This window comes from Urocitellus parryii, chromosome 11 (genome assembly GCF_045843805.1).
Source record: "Urocitellus parryii isolate mUroPar1 chromosome 11, mUroPar1.hap1, whole genome shotgun sequence".
NCBI lineage: Eukaryota > Metazoa > Chordata > Mammalia > Rodentia > Sciuridae > Urocitellus > Urocitellus parryii.
In genome coordinates, this window is record NC_135541.1 from 65,850,246 (window position 1) to 65,864,819 (window position 14,574).

Genomic DNA, 14,574 nt, shown 5'->3' on the forward strand with positions numbered 1-14,574 from the left:
TGATGTATGGGACTAAGAATTGGCTCTCCCACCACACAAGTGGAACCCAGGAAAGATCCCTGGTGTACAGTCTTCCACTGTGGACCAGCAAGTACTGGGTGTTAAAGATGTGTTGATTTAAAATCTCCAGACCAATTGGCATTCAGGAAAGAGCCTGGAACCTGCCTAAGCCTAAACCGTGTCTCCAGGAATTACACCTATGGAATTACACCTCACTCCAGCAAGCACCAGATGACCCCACCTAAAACTGCTGAGAAGAGAAGCTGGGGAGATTTTGGATTCAATGGAAATAATCTTTAAATTTTTCACCAATATCTTTTTTAAAAATTCTTTTTCTCTGTTTAATTGTGACCTTAATGGCTCATGGACATTTATACATTTTGATATCTGTTTTTTTCTCATTTCTAGCATTTGTGAAGCCAATTATTTTTCATGGATTAGTTTTTTTGTGTGTGTGTGTTAACTAGGATGTTTGATTAGTAAATTTTAGTTTTTTTTGCATTCTTTTATTTTTTTAATTTTTTAAAAATTTTTACTTTATATATATATTTTTTTCTCCTGTTTCCCTTGATTCTCCTTTCTTCTGCTAACAGCCAATTTCTTTTGTTCTCGCTTCACCTTTCTTTAAATTTTTACTTCTATCTTATCTTCTCCTCCCTCATAATGATCACATCCTATATACTTCTGTTCTTTCCCTGTCCACCATTTGAAATTGTAAACCCTTTTGCAAACTTGCTGTTTTTATTATAGGCAATAACTGATCATATAATTTGTTAATTGTGATAATTAACGTTGTAGACATCACAGTAGGAACTTTTTAGTTTAATGCTGCATATTGTTTGCACTGGTTGATATTATTTATTTCCTCCTAAAGAGTGAGGTACTAGAAATCTTCGGGGACACTATAAGTCCACTGGGTAGAATCTCTATTGCCTCAGATGCATTGTGATAGATGGGTAGACACACAAACAATATGAAAATGCAAAGGAACAAATTGCCCCAAACAAACCAAGATACTCCAATAACAGAATCCATCAACACCACAGTGGAAGAAATGTCAGAGAGGGAGGTTAGAATGTACAAAGGTAAACTAATCTGCAAAGTAAAGAACAATATAAGGAATGACATCAGAGAGAAAATACAGAAAGTGAAAGATAACTTCAATAAAGAGGCAGAAATTCTGAAAACAAACGAACAAACAACAACAACAACAACAAAACAAGCAGAAATCTCAAAATGAAGTAAAAATAAACCAAATTAAGATCAATAGAACAATCACCAAAAGACTAGACCACTTGGAAGACAGAACCTCAGGCAATGAAGACAAACAATATAACTGAAAACAGAGTTGACCAGGGAGAGAAGATGCTAAGAAACCATGAACAGACCTTCCAAGAATTATGGAACACCATGAAAAGACCAAATTTAGGATTTATCAAGATAGATGAAGGTGCAGAGATACAAACCAAAGGAATGCACAATCTTTTCAATGAAATAATATCAGAAAATTTCCCAATTCTAAAGAATGAAATGGAAACCAAATATAAGAGGCTTATAGGACCACAAATGTACAAAATTACAACAGATGCATACTTATGCACTTACATGGATCTTGTAAATAAGCAGGGGTTTCTATACTCATATCAGATAAAGTGGACTTCAAGACAAAGTTAATCAGAAGGGACAAAGAACATACTGAATTATACATTAACAAGACATAACCAATGGAGCATCCATGTACATCAAACAAACCCTTCTCAATTTCAAGAATCAAACAGACCACAACACAATAATACTGAGTGACTTTAACATACTCCTCTCACTACTGGATATACTGTCCAAACAAAAACTAAACAAATAAACTATAGAACTAAATAATACAATCAATAACTTACACTTAATATATAGAATATTTCCTCAATAAATGAGCAAATATACTTTCTTCTCAGCATCACATGGATCCTTCTCTAAAATAGATCATATGTTAGGACACAAAGCAACTCTTAATACAAAAAAATAGAGATAATGCCTTACATTCTATCAGATCATAAAAGAATGAAATTAGAAATCAATGATAAAATAAAAATAGAAGTTATTCTAATACCTGGAGACTAAATAATACACTATTGAATGACAAATGGATAACAGAAGAAATCAGGAATTAAATAAAAAAATACTTAGAGGTAAATGAGAACAGTGGTATAATATATCAGAATCTCTGGGATGGGCTGGGGATGTGGCTCAAGCGGTGGTGCCCTATCCTGGCATGTGCGGGGCGCTGGGTTCGATCCTCAGCACCACATAAAAAATAAAATAAAGATGTTGTGTCCACTGAAAACTAAAAAATAAATATTAAAATATTCTCTCTCTCTCTCTCTCTCTTTAAAAAAAGAATCTCTGGGACACTATGAATGCAGTTATAAGGGGAAAGTTCATTGCATTGAGCTCATTCATTAAAAGAATAGAGAAAGTCAATAAATAAATGAGCTTACATTATATCTCAAAGGCCTAGAAAAGGAAGAACAAATGAATACCAATTGTAGTAGAAGACAGGAAATAATTGAAATAAATGAAATTGAAACAAAAGGAACAATTTAAAAAATTGACAAAATGCAAAGTCATTTCTGTGAAAAAATAAATAAAATTGATAAACCCTTAGCCAGGCTAACAAAGAGAAAGAGAGAGAAAGCTCAAATTAATAAAATTCATGAGGAAAAAAGAAATATCATGATAGACACTACTGAAGTACAGAAGATAATCAGAAACTATTTTGAAAATTTATACTTCAATAAAATAGAAAATCTTGAAGACATCAAGAAATTTCCTAGAGACATATGACCTACCCAAACTGAATCAGGAGGACATACACAATTTAAATGGATCAATTTCAAGCAATAAAATATAAGATGCCATAAAAACCCTACCAACCAAGAAAAGCCCAGGACAAGACAGATGCTCAGCTGAGTTCTGAAAGACCTTCAAAGAAGAGTCAACACTAATACTCTTCATATTATTCCATGAAATAGAAAAGGAGGGAACCCTTCGAAACTCATTCTATGAGGCTAATATCATTCTGATACCAAAACCAAACAAAGACATATCAAGGAAAGAAAACTTCAGATCAATATCCCTGATGAACATAGATGCAAAAATTCTCAATAAAATTCTGGCAAATTGCATACAAAAACGTATTTAAAAGATAGTGCACCACAACCAAGTGGGATTCATCCCAGGGATGCATGTTATTTCAACATGTGGAAATCAATAACTGTAATTCATCACATTGATAGACTTAAAGATGAGAATAATATGATCATCTCAATAGATGCAGAAAAAGCATTTGACAAAATACAACATCCTTTCATGTCCAAAACACTAGAAAAACTAGGGATAGTAGGAACATATCTCAACATTCTAAAAACATATATGCTAAACCCAAGGCCAACATCATTCTAAATAGAGAAAAATTGAAAGCATTGCCTCTAAAAACTGAAACAAGAGAAGGATGTACTCTTTCACCACTTTTATTCAACACTGTCCTTGAAACTCTAGCCAGAGCATTTAGGCAAAAGAGAGAAATTAAAGGAATATGAATGGAAAAAGAAGAACTCAAACTACCACTATTTGCTGATGACATGATTCTATATTTAGAAGATCCAAAAAAATTCCACCAAAAAACTTGTAGAACTAAAGTGAATTCAGCAGAATAGCAGGATATAACATTAACAACTATAAATCAAATGTATTCCTATAAATCATCGATGAATTCACTAAAAGAGAAATTAGGAAAACTACCCCATTCACAATAGCCTCAAAATATATTTGGGAATCAATCTCACAAAAGAGATTAAATACCTTTACAATAAAAACTACAGAACACTAAAAAAAGAAACTGAAGAATACTTTAGAAAACAGAAAGATCTCCGGTGCTCATGGCAGAAATAACATTGTCCAAATAGCCATACTACCAAAAGTATTATACAGATTTAATACAATTCCTTCTAGAATTCCAATGATGTTCTTCATAGAAATATAAAAATCAGTCATGAAATTCATTTGGAAAAATAAGAGACCCAGAATAGTCAAAGCAATCCTTAGAAAGAAAGTGAAGAAAGAGGCATTACAATACCGGATCTTAAATTTTCCGACAGAGCCATAGTAATAAAAACCGCATAATATTGGCACCAAAACAGACATGTAGACTAATGGTACAGAAGAGAAGATACAGACAAACCCATATATACAGTTATCCCATACTAGACAAAGATGCCAAAAACATACATTGGAGAAGAGATAGCCTCTTCAACAAATGGTGCTGAGAAAACAGAAAATCCACATGTAGCAAAATGAAATTAAATCCTTATCTCTCACTCTGCACAAAACTTAACTGAAAGTGGATCAAATATCTAGGCATTAGACCAGAGACTCTGTGCCTACTTGAAGAAAACGTAGGCCCAATATTCCATCTTGTTGGCTTAGGAACCAACAACAAGATTCCTAAAGTACAAGAAGTAAAATCAAGAATCAATAAATGGGATGGTATTGAACTAAAAAGAGTCTTCACAGCAAAGGAAACAATCAAAAATGTAGAGAGCCTACATAATGGGAGAAAATCTTTACCACATGCATATTAATCTCCAGGATATATAAAGAACTCAAAAAACTCAACAAGGAAAAAACATATAGCCCAATCAATAAATGGGCTAAGGGACTGAAAAGATACTTTACAAAAGAAAACGTACTCGATAAACAATGTTCAACAATTCTAGCAATTAGATAAATGCAAATCAAGTTACACTGAAATTCTCAGTCAGAATGGCAATTATCAATAATACAAACAATAATAAATGTTGGCAAGGATATGGGGAAAATGGTATACTCATGTTGCTGGTGGACTACCAATTGGGGCAACCACTGTGGAAATGAGTATGGAGATTCCTTAGAAAACTTTGAATGGAACCACCATTTGACCCAGTTATTCCACTCCTCAGTTTATACTCAAAGGACTTAAAATCAGCATGTAACAGTGATGCAGCCACATCAATGTTTACAGCATCTCAATTCACAATTGCTAAACTATGCAATCCACCTAAGTGCCCTTCAACAGATGATGGATAAAGAAACTGTGGCATGTATACATAATGGAATATTACTCATCCTTAAAGAAAAATGAAATTATGGCATCTGCTGGTAAATGAATGGAGATGGAGAATATCATGCTAAGTGAAATAAACCAATCCTAAAGTATCAAAGGTTGAATGTTTTCTCTGATTTGTGGATGTTGATTCACAATAAGCAGGGGGTAGGGAAGAACAGAGGTACTTTGGATTTGGTAGAGGGGAGGGAAAAAAAGGAGAGGGGTTATGAGAGTGGCATGATAGAAGAATGAATCAGACATCATTCCCTATGTGTGTAAATGATTATACAACTTTTGTAACTCTACATCATGTACAACCAGAAGAATGAGAAGTTATACTCCATTTATGTATGATGTGTCAAAATGCATTCTACTGTTATGTATAACTAATTAGAACAAATAAAAAATAAGTATATAAATATTTTTAAAAGGAATACAAGTAACAGTAAATGTTGGTGAGGATGTGGAGAAAAAGGTACACTCATACTTGTTTGTGCAACTGTAAATTAGTGCAACCACTCTGGAAAGCAGCATGGAGATTCTTCAAAAAACTAGGGATGGAAATATCATATGATGCAGCTATCTCACTCCTGGATATATATCCAAATGATTTAAGCCATACTACAGTGACATAGCCACACAAATGTTTATAGCAGCAGAATTTATAATAGCCAGATTATAGAACAAACATAGGTACTATTCACCAGATAAATGGATAAAGTAAATATGATGTGATATGATGTGATGTGTTTGTCTGTATGTACTCCACACACATAATGGAGTACTCAGCCATTAAGAAAAATGACATTATGGCCTTTGCCAGTAAATGGATGGAACTGGAGATTACCTTGCTAGTCCCCAAAAGTCAAAGATCAATTTTTTCCTCTGATACGTGGAAACTAATTCAAAATAAGGAGAATAGGGGGAATAAAAAAAATAAAGATCAGTGGAGTACATAATAAGGATTAAAGGGGATGGAGGAGGGATGGGATAAGGATGCTGTTAATCTCACAGATCTCTGTAGGCACTATCTTTTCCCCATATTTCAGCCCCTCTTGATTTCCTTTATTCATTTCTTGGGCTAGATCAATAATCAATCTTCTGATCTCTGTGGTACCCCTTTTATCTTACCAATTCTGGATCAGGTTTTTAAAGCACCTTTACCTTTCTTTTTCCTAGATAAATATGGCTGGGGAAAATTATACTGTTACACAAAGTCTTATCATTCCATGTTGAGAGGCACAGGGGTAGGAACACAGATGTGGAAGAAGAATGCCTAAATTTAATCTAACAACTATGTTACTTTAGTTATTGCTCTTAGATAATTATTTAACCATTATATGCCTTAGTTTCTTCATCTATAAAATGGGGATAATAACTGTACCTATCTCATAGAATTGTTGTGAGAATCCAATTATACAGTAAAGAGCATAAACATTGTTAAGACAAAGAATATGCTCTGCAATTGTTAGGTATTATTATTATCATCATTACTAAATATAATGCAAATCCACTATTTCTTACCTCAGTTTGACAGTTAGGTATAGTTCATCTTTTACTTGTCTTTGAACATTTCCCTCTTCCATTATCTTTAACCACTATTCTAAACTACCATATTTTCATCAAGTCACTGCTTAAACCCTAATCCTTATCACATCAGAATTGTCATCTTACTCTATTAATTTCATGCTGTCAGGTATGACTGCTCTCACTTTCTTCAGGTTCAGAGGATGGGAGCTAGTATAGGTAATAAGCAATAACTCTCACTCAGATCATCTGGCTCTGCTACTTGTGAGCCATTTATCTTGGGCAGATTCACAGATAGGGTCTTAACTAGTCTTAAGCAGTCTTCTTTTCTGAACTCAGGAATAGGTATTGCTATCCATCTTGTCACATGATCTAGAATTTTTTGACTTTTCTTTCTGCTTTACTTCACAAATTCTACAAATATAAATGTTCTGTCCATTTTATATAACAAATATTTCTATGCCTCCTGCTTTAGTTCATCCCTCCATCATTTTGTTTGTTTGTTTTTTGGCTTGGTCTAGTGCAACAGCCTTTTAATAGGTTATATTTCTTTAATCTTGTCTCCTCAAATATACTTTTAATTCAGATACTAGAATTATCTTCCTAAAATACAATTCTGATGTTGTTGCTGCCTTGTCTTTCTAATGATATACCACAGCCTATAAAATAAAAACTTTAAGGTTCTTAACAGAGTACACAAGATTTTCATAATTTTCCTATTACTCTATTACTATTATGTTTTGACTTTGAGTATCAAATAATCCATATTGCTTCATGTTTAAAAGTTCGTGCTCATACTATCTCCTTCTGGAATTCCCTTATCATTATTCCCTCTCTTCATACAGCTAACTCCTTCTCTTCCTTAAAACTCACAGTTACCCACTGCCACACACACATAGGTAAGTCTTATTTTTTTTCCTTTCCCCAGATAGGGAAAAGGGCTCACTGCTGTGTCTTTCTATGTTTTCCTGTCAATATCTAAATCATTGAGCCTAACATTGAGTATAATGATTGTTTATATAACTGTCCTCTGAAATAGATTACAAACTCCCAAAGGAGTCAGCAACCTTATCATCCTTATATCTCAAGCAGGTACATGGTATTCAGTCAGAAGGCACAGCATAATCATGGAATAAGAAATAGGTCAACAAACATGGAGTCCATGGCAGAGAAGAAAAATTTTACCAGGAATGTGGTTAAAGACATTTGCAGAAGTTATTGTGTTAAGAAATTGACGTTTTATGATAAAAGTTATAAGAACTCTTAAAGATTTTCAAGGAGATGAATATTATAAGAGAGATAAACTGAATGAAGGAATGATATAATTGGAGGAGATATGGCTTAAGAGTGGATGAGAATACTGCTAATAGAGACTAAAAGGAAAAGACAGCCTTGAGATTTCATACTCCATTTGAATCAAATGTATGATATGTCAAGATCATTGTATTGTCATGAGCAACTAATAAAAAAATGCCTTCAAAAAAAAAAAAAAAAGAAAAGAAAAGAAAGACCATGGGGAGGAGGTGCTTACTCAAAAAACAGTTGGCTAACTGAAGAGGACACATTAGGAGTGGTCTAGGATGGGTCTCAATTTGAGATTATTGGGCACTGAGATGGAAGTAAAAAGAAAAGTAGGAAAGTGATGGGTTTAAATGTTTTAAATTGAAATGTATTTTAGATGTCCAGATGGATATTTAAAGATACAACAGGAAATCAATAACTAGTGCTAAAGAGAGAGGTGTGAATTAGAGCTACCAAAATAATATTGGTAATTAAAGTCATTATGATAATATTATTGTTAAGCCATGGAAATGGAAGGGCAACTTTCTGTCAAAACTGAGAAAGGCTAATGAGAAGGTAAAGGGGGAAACCCAGAGAGAGTGGCTTCATAGAAGCAGGGAAGGAGAGGGAGTAAGGAATGGAAATGGTTTAATTTATTCAGTACTAAAGTTAGTAACAGAAATAAATTAATTGGATTTTATAATTATAATAAATGTGGTTTATTTTAAAATATACTAAATATAGTCACCTCAAATTACTTGTTTCTGTAAAAGAGAGAAAGCACTTAGTTTGAATGGCTACCATGTCAATACTGAACAGGAAAGGGAAAGTTTTATTTATTTTTGTTGTCATTTCAATGAGCTTTTGTTAGAGGACAACTTTATTTGTATGAAATTAGGTTTATACCATGATTTCTACTTTTTATGGGATTTTAGGTTTTATTTTCTGAATATTAAAGAAAATAGTGAAGAAGTATTTTTCTTAATATATAGTGAATTTATTAACTTTACCTTAAAATCTTACAAAAAGTATTTGGTATAATTGAACTAGAAAGAACCACAAAAAATTACCTCAACACCCATTTCTCCAGGAGGTCCAGCATCACCTTGCAATCCTCGAGGTCCCTATATTAAAACAAAATTTAAGATATTAAAATAAAAGTTCCCCCTTCAATAATCAGATGCATCCAAATATGGAATTAATAACATCTGATCGTATATAATTAAGTTATCAACAATTTATTACCTTTCTTATACACAAAATTATATCTTTAGTTGATGCATCTGTGTCATTTTTAGAATGATATTAAGCTATGCTTGGATTTAAAAGAAAAAAAAGAAAGGAGTACTATTCATTCATGTAATCCTAATTCATTGATTCATTCAATAAACATTGATCAAGTACTTAGAAAGTATCAAATGTATTAAAGGCTTTTATAAGTTATTTTACTTAAAGGATATCTACTTAATATTCCTGGAAAATATGTGACAAAAAATGACATTTTTAAAGAAACAAATATATGATCTTCTTTTTTACAGTGTAGTTTTGCTTTTTCTAGAATGTCATGAAATTAGAATTAGATGATATGTAGCCTTTCAGATTGTTTTGCTGAATAATATTCCATTTTATGGGTGTTTGTTATCCACCATTGCTTTTTTGGGGGGGTACTAGGGATTAAACTCAGGGGTGCTTAACTACTGAGCCAAATCCCCAGACCCCTTTTTTAATCTTTTACTTTGAGAGAGGTTCTTGCTAAATTGCTGAGGGCCTTGCTGAGTTGCTATGGCTAGCTTTGAACTTGTGATCCTTCTGCCTCATCTTCCCATGTTGCTGGGATTAGAGGTGTGTGCCACCATGCTTGGCTCCATTTGTTGAAGGATGTTGTCTTAGTTCTTTTGGGCTGCTATTACAAAGTACATAAACTGATAGCTTATAAAAAACAACTAACCCTCACAGTTCTGGAGGCTGGAAAGTCTATCATCAATGTGCTAGCAGCAGATTTAGTGTCTGGTGAGATTCCACTTTCTGGTTCATAGATGGTACATTCTAGCTGTGTCTTCATGACACAGCTATAAATAGATTTTTATCTCTCTGAAGTCTCTATTTTTAAGAGCAGTATTCCTGGTCATGGAAACCTTAATGCCCTCATCATCTAATCACCTCTAAAGGCCCCACTTCCTAATCCTATTGCCTTATGGTCCAGAAAATGGCAACTAATAACCAATAAGTCTATTGGTTGCTTCCCAAAATTCCATGTGCAGGTTTTTGAGTGGACCACTCATTTGAGTAACAGCAAGGAGTATGATTACTGGATCATATGATAGGAGTATGTTTAGGTCTGTCAAACTGTCATGAAAAGAGGTGGCACCATTTTATATTTCCAGCAGCAATTTATGAGATCCTGTTGCTGTACATCCCTGTCAGCATTTGGTATTGTCAGGGATTTGAATTTTAGCCATTCTAACAGGTGTGCAGTGCTATGTAATTTTTTTTATTGCAATTTCCTATGAGAGATTATTTGAGCATGATTCATTTACTTCTATGCCACTTTTGTAAATTTTCAGGTATAGTATATGTTCAAATCTTTTGTTCACTTTTTAATTTAAAAAAAATTTTGACTTAAGAGATCTCTCTATATTTTGGATACAAGTCTTTTTATCAGATATGTGCTTTGCAAATATTTTCTCCTAGTCTATGACTTGTCTTTTCATTCTTTTAGCAATGTGTTTTTTGAGGAAAAGTTTTTTAATGTTAACAAAGTCCAATTTATCCATTTCTTTTCATAGATTATGCTTTTGGTATTGTATCTAAAAACTCCGTGCCAAACCTAAGGTCACATAGATTTTCTTTTTTTCCCCTGGGCATATGGCCATATATTTTTTCCCTGCATCATTTGTTGGAAAGACTGTTCACTGAATTGCCTTTGCTCCTCTTTCAAAGACCATTTGCCAACTCCAGCCACTTACTGGCAAATGCCAGAATTTCACTTTTCTTTAAAGCTGAGTAATAGTCCATTGAGTATATATACTACATTTTCTTTATCCATTCATCTATTGAGGGATACCTGGATTGATCCCATAGTCTAGATATTGTGAATTGAGCTGCTATAAACATTGATGTGGCTGTGTCGCTATAGTATGCTGATTTTACATCCTTTGGGTATAAGCCAAGGAGTGGGATAGTATATAGTGGGATAGTATATAGTACAGTGGGATAGTATTTGTATAATTTGTACTTTGGCATGTTACAACTTTATTATAATCACCTATTAGTTCAAGGAAGGTTTCGTTTTTAAACTAAATCAATTCTTTAGGAATTTTTTAAATACATAAAAGCATATTATTTTGAAAAAGTTTTATTTCTCTCTTTACAATATGTAATTTTAAAATTTCCTTTTCTTATATTATTGCAGTAGATAGAACTTCTAATATAATGTTGAGTTTTAGCTAAAAAAAAAAAAAGAGTCATCTTTTCCTCATTTCCTTGTTCTATGGGGGAAAACATCTAGCCTCTCACCATAGAGTATCATGTTGGCTAAAAGGCTATTTTTTCCTTTGAATAAACGTTCTTCATAAAGCTGAGGAATTGTCCTTTCATTTTGTTTCCTGAGAGTTTTTATTAGGACTGGATATTAAATTTTATTAAATGATTTTTTGGATCTCTTTATAAAATCTTTTTTTTTCTTCTTTAGTCTGTTAAGGTAATTTCACTGATTTTCTTTGTATATCTGGAATAAATCCCACCCAGTCATAATGTATACTCTATGATGTTGTATTTGATTTGCTAATATTTTGCTGAGGATTTTTACATCTATGTTAATGGGTGATATTGGTCTCTAGTTTTCTTTTCTTGTAATGTATTTGAATAGTTTTGGTATACAAGGGTAATTCTGTCCTCAGAATGAGTTAGGAAGTGTTCTGCTGTTTCTGTTTCCTGGGAGAGATTGTAAAGAACTGGTATTATTTGTTCATTAAGTTTTTGGCAGAATTCACTAATAGTAGTTGACTTAAGAGTTTGCAATATGTATTTACAATTAATTTAAGTCAATTTTCAAATAACACTATACCATTCCATGGACACTGCTAGTACCTTTTTTGTGATATGGTTATCTCAATTTGTGTGGTTAAAATTCTACTGAGATGCTGATGTAGGGTCCTCTTTATCTTTTGTTTCCAAGACTGTTGCCATTTTGTATTTTCATAAGTAATTTAATAGGGGATTGAGTGAGGTTTTATCACACATTTCCAGTTAACCTAAGAATAATATTAATTATCTTTTGAGGTAAGAAGAAGTGAATTAACTAAGAGAGTACCTAGGGGTATTTAATTATTGGGGATGTTATAAAGCAAGGTTAGGAAGAAATAATTTTAAAAAGCATAGCATTCTACTTTTTCTTTTAAATACAATTTTCAGTGTTAAAGATATTAACAAAATTATTTAGGTCAGGAGATGCTTTTTCATTCGTTTTTCTGAGGAGATAGGAAAAGACAGAAAGAGAGAGAGGGGGAAGGAGAAAAGAAGGAAGAAAGAAACTCACCATTTTCCTCTTATAGAAGGCCACTGTGTACAGTTGTGCAGGTTATATATTGCACTATCCTAGGAACATTATTTATATCAAGTTTGCAATTATTGGGGCATTTTCTTTATGTATGTATATATACATATAAATGTATATATAATTAAAATCTAGATCAGAGGTCAGTAAACTTTTCTTGAAGGGTCAGACAATAAATATTATAGGCTTGTGGGTCATGTGGTCTCTGTCTGAACTACTTAACTTTAGTTTAGACACATGTAGTCATACATACATAAATGAATAGCAAGGCTGTGTTTCAGTAAAATTTGGTTTACAAAAGCAGGCTGCAGGTTGTCCCTCTTTATGCCTATATACTTCTAAAGGAACCTGAGATTGTCAAGAAAATTTAAAGACTGGTTATGATTAGGGATGAAACTCCTAATTTATAAATCTGATTTTCTTCTTATCTCTCAGCCTCTGCATTTTCAACCTCTTCTATCATATTTTAAAAATGTCGAAATTCTTTAGATCTCAGCCTTACATTTGTTAAACAAAAAGTATGAGAGGCCGTTGTTTTGAATTAAGATCTTGCGTTAGGCCCCAAAAGACCAGACTAAAAATAAAAATGGAGTCACTCATACTAAAGGTCCACAACACAAAACCAAAACTAAGGTGGAATTTGACCTTCTGAGAAATCAAGAAAGAGAGTAATAATCAAATTTCTCAAACAGGCCAGTTTGAGGCATGAAAATGAAGTTTCTTCTGTTTTAGTTCTTTCAAAAAAGTAACCTGAAATTAAGCAGTTATTTTTCTATTGCTCTGTCTCCCTAGCCCTACTTTATAAGAAAAGTAATTCTGAAGTGACCAATCCACTTTTTGTCCTTTGTTTCTGTCTTTTTCCAGACTTTTTCCATCTGTAAACCCCACCTCTTCTACAAAACTCATAGGAAGACTTACTCTATTTTATGGAATGAAGTGGTACTGCTTTTGCTAAAAGTACTGACTCATCACTTGGGCCTGCAGCTGTACTGTCTTAACTTTGGGTCAGATTCCTGTTCAACTCTGCACACAGACTGTTAATCACTTAAGGAGTATCTATCTAAAAATTGGTAATACAAGGTTGACTGGCCCTCTCTCATTCCCCCTTCAAGGCTTAAGTTATCAAGAGTAACTAATATATTTTTAAGATTCCAGGAATAGCCAGTCTTACAGGTATATTATTCCATTAAAGGAATGGAGGTTGTTCCCCCAAGTGGGAGCCATCATCTCATGACTGAAAACACTATTCCATTTTATATAAGGGAATGGAATTGACCCTCAAATAATTTGTAACTATTTTCCCTTCAGCCTGCAGAACTTTGTAGAACCTCACTTGGGGTAATGATCAACCAGATCACAGTTTGACCAAGACTGTTTGACTATGCATAGTTCTTGTCCCCTTTGTCCTTGTTCTATATAAATTCCAAGTTCTTATCTGAACCCCAAAGACAGGGCTTAGGACACTTGTCTCCTTGTTTCTTTCAGTGTGGTCACATGAATAATAAATTCCTTTCTTGCCTTCCCACCACTTGTCTCTGATTTGACTCTCAAGTGGCTGGTGACCAAATCTGGTCTGTTGGAATCCCTTAGTCAGGACTCGGGTCAAGGATTTCAGTAATAGATCTCTTTCTTTCAAAACTGTTTATTCATTCACTTCAAGTCAAATAATGGTTGTATATCTGAGAAATTATGGTCTTGAACTGGTGACAAGTGACCCTGACAATGTCATCACAATGTCATGATGCTCACATACACTCTAGAGTTATTAATGTCAGGTTCTTGAATTCCACTGGATATGAGATTCTGGGTAAGTGATATTGCTCTTGTCTGGATAATTATAAGAGTTTGTCTCTTTTTATCTTGTGATTTGAATGATATGAAACAATAACTTGATCACTGCTTTATCTCTCCAGTGACATCCATAAGATAATAACACAAGTTCTCAGGAATAGGGGTCATAAATTTGTGTGCATTTTGTCACCTGACTCCTTTCCATCCTCATCTTGCACTTATTTTCTACCTGACTCCTTGCCACAGACATATTGGCCATCTTCCAGTTCTTTGATAAACATGC

At 33.4% G+C, this 14,574-nt stretch overlaps 1 protein-coding gene across 1 annotated transcript in view; it reads right to left on the reverse strand.

Moving 5' to 3' along the window:
* Nucleotides 1-14,574, reverse strand: part of Col24a1 (collagen type XXIV alpha 1 chain) — a 341,896-nt gene that overhangs the window by 104,013 nt on the left and 223,309 nt on the right. Inside the window, exon 32 of the mRNA XM_077791553.1 lies at nt 9,016-9,069. Coding sequence (XP_077647679.1) covers nt 9,016-9,069 — 54 coding nt within the window. The remainder of the gene's footprint in view (nt 1-9,015; nt 9,070-14,574) is intronic.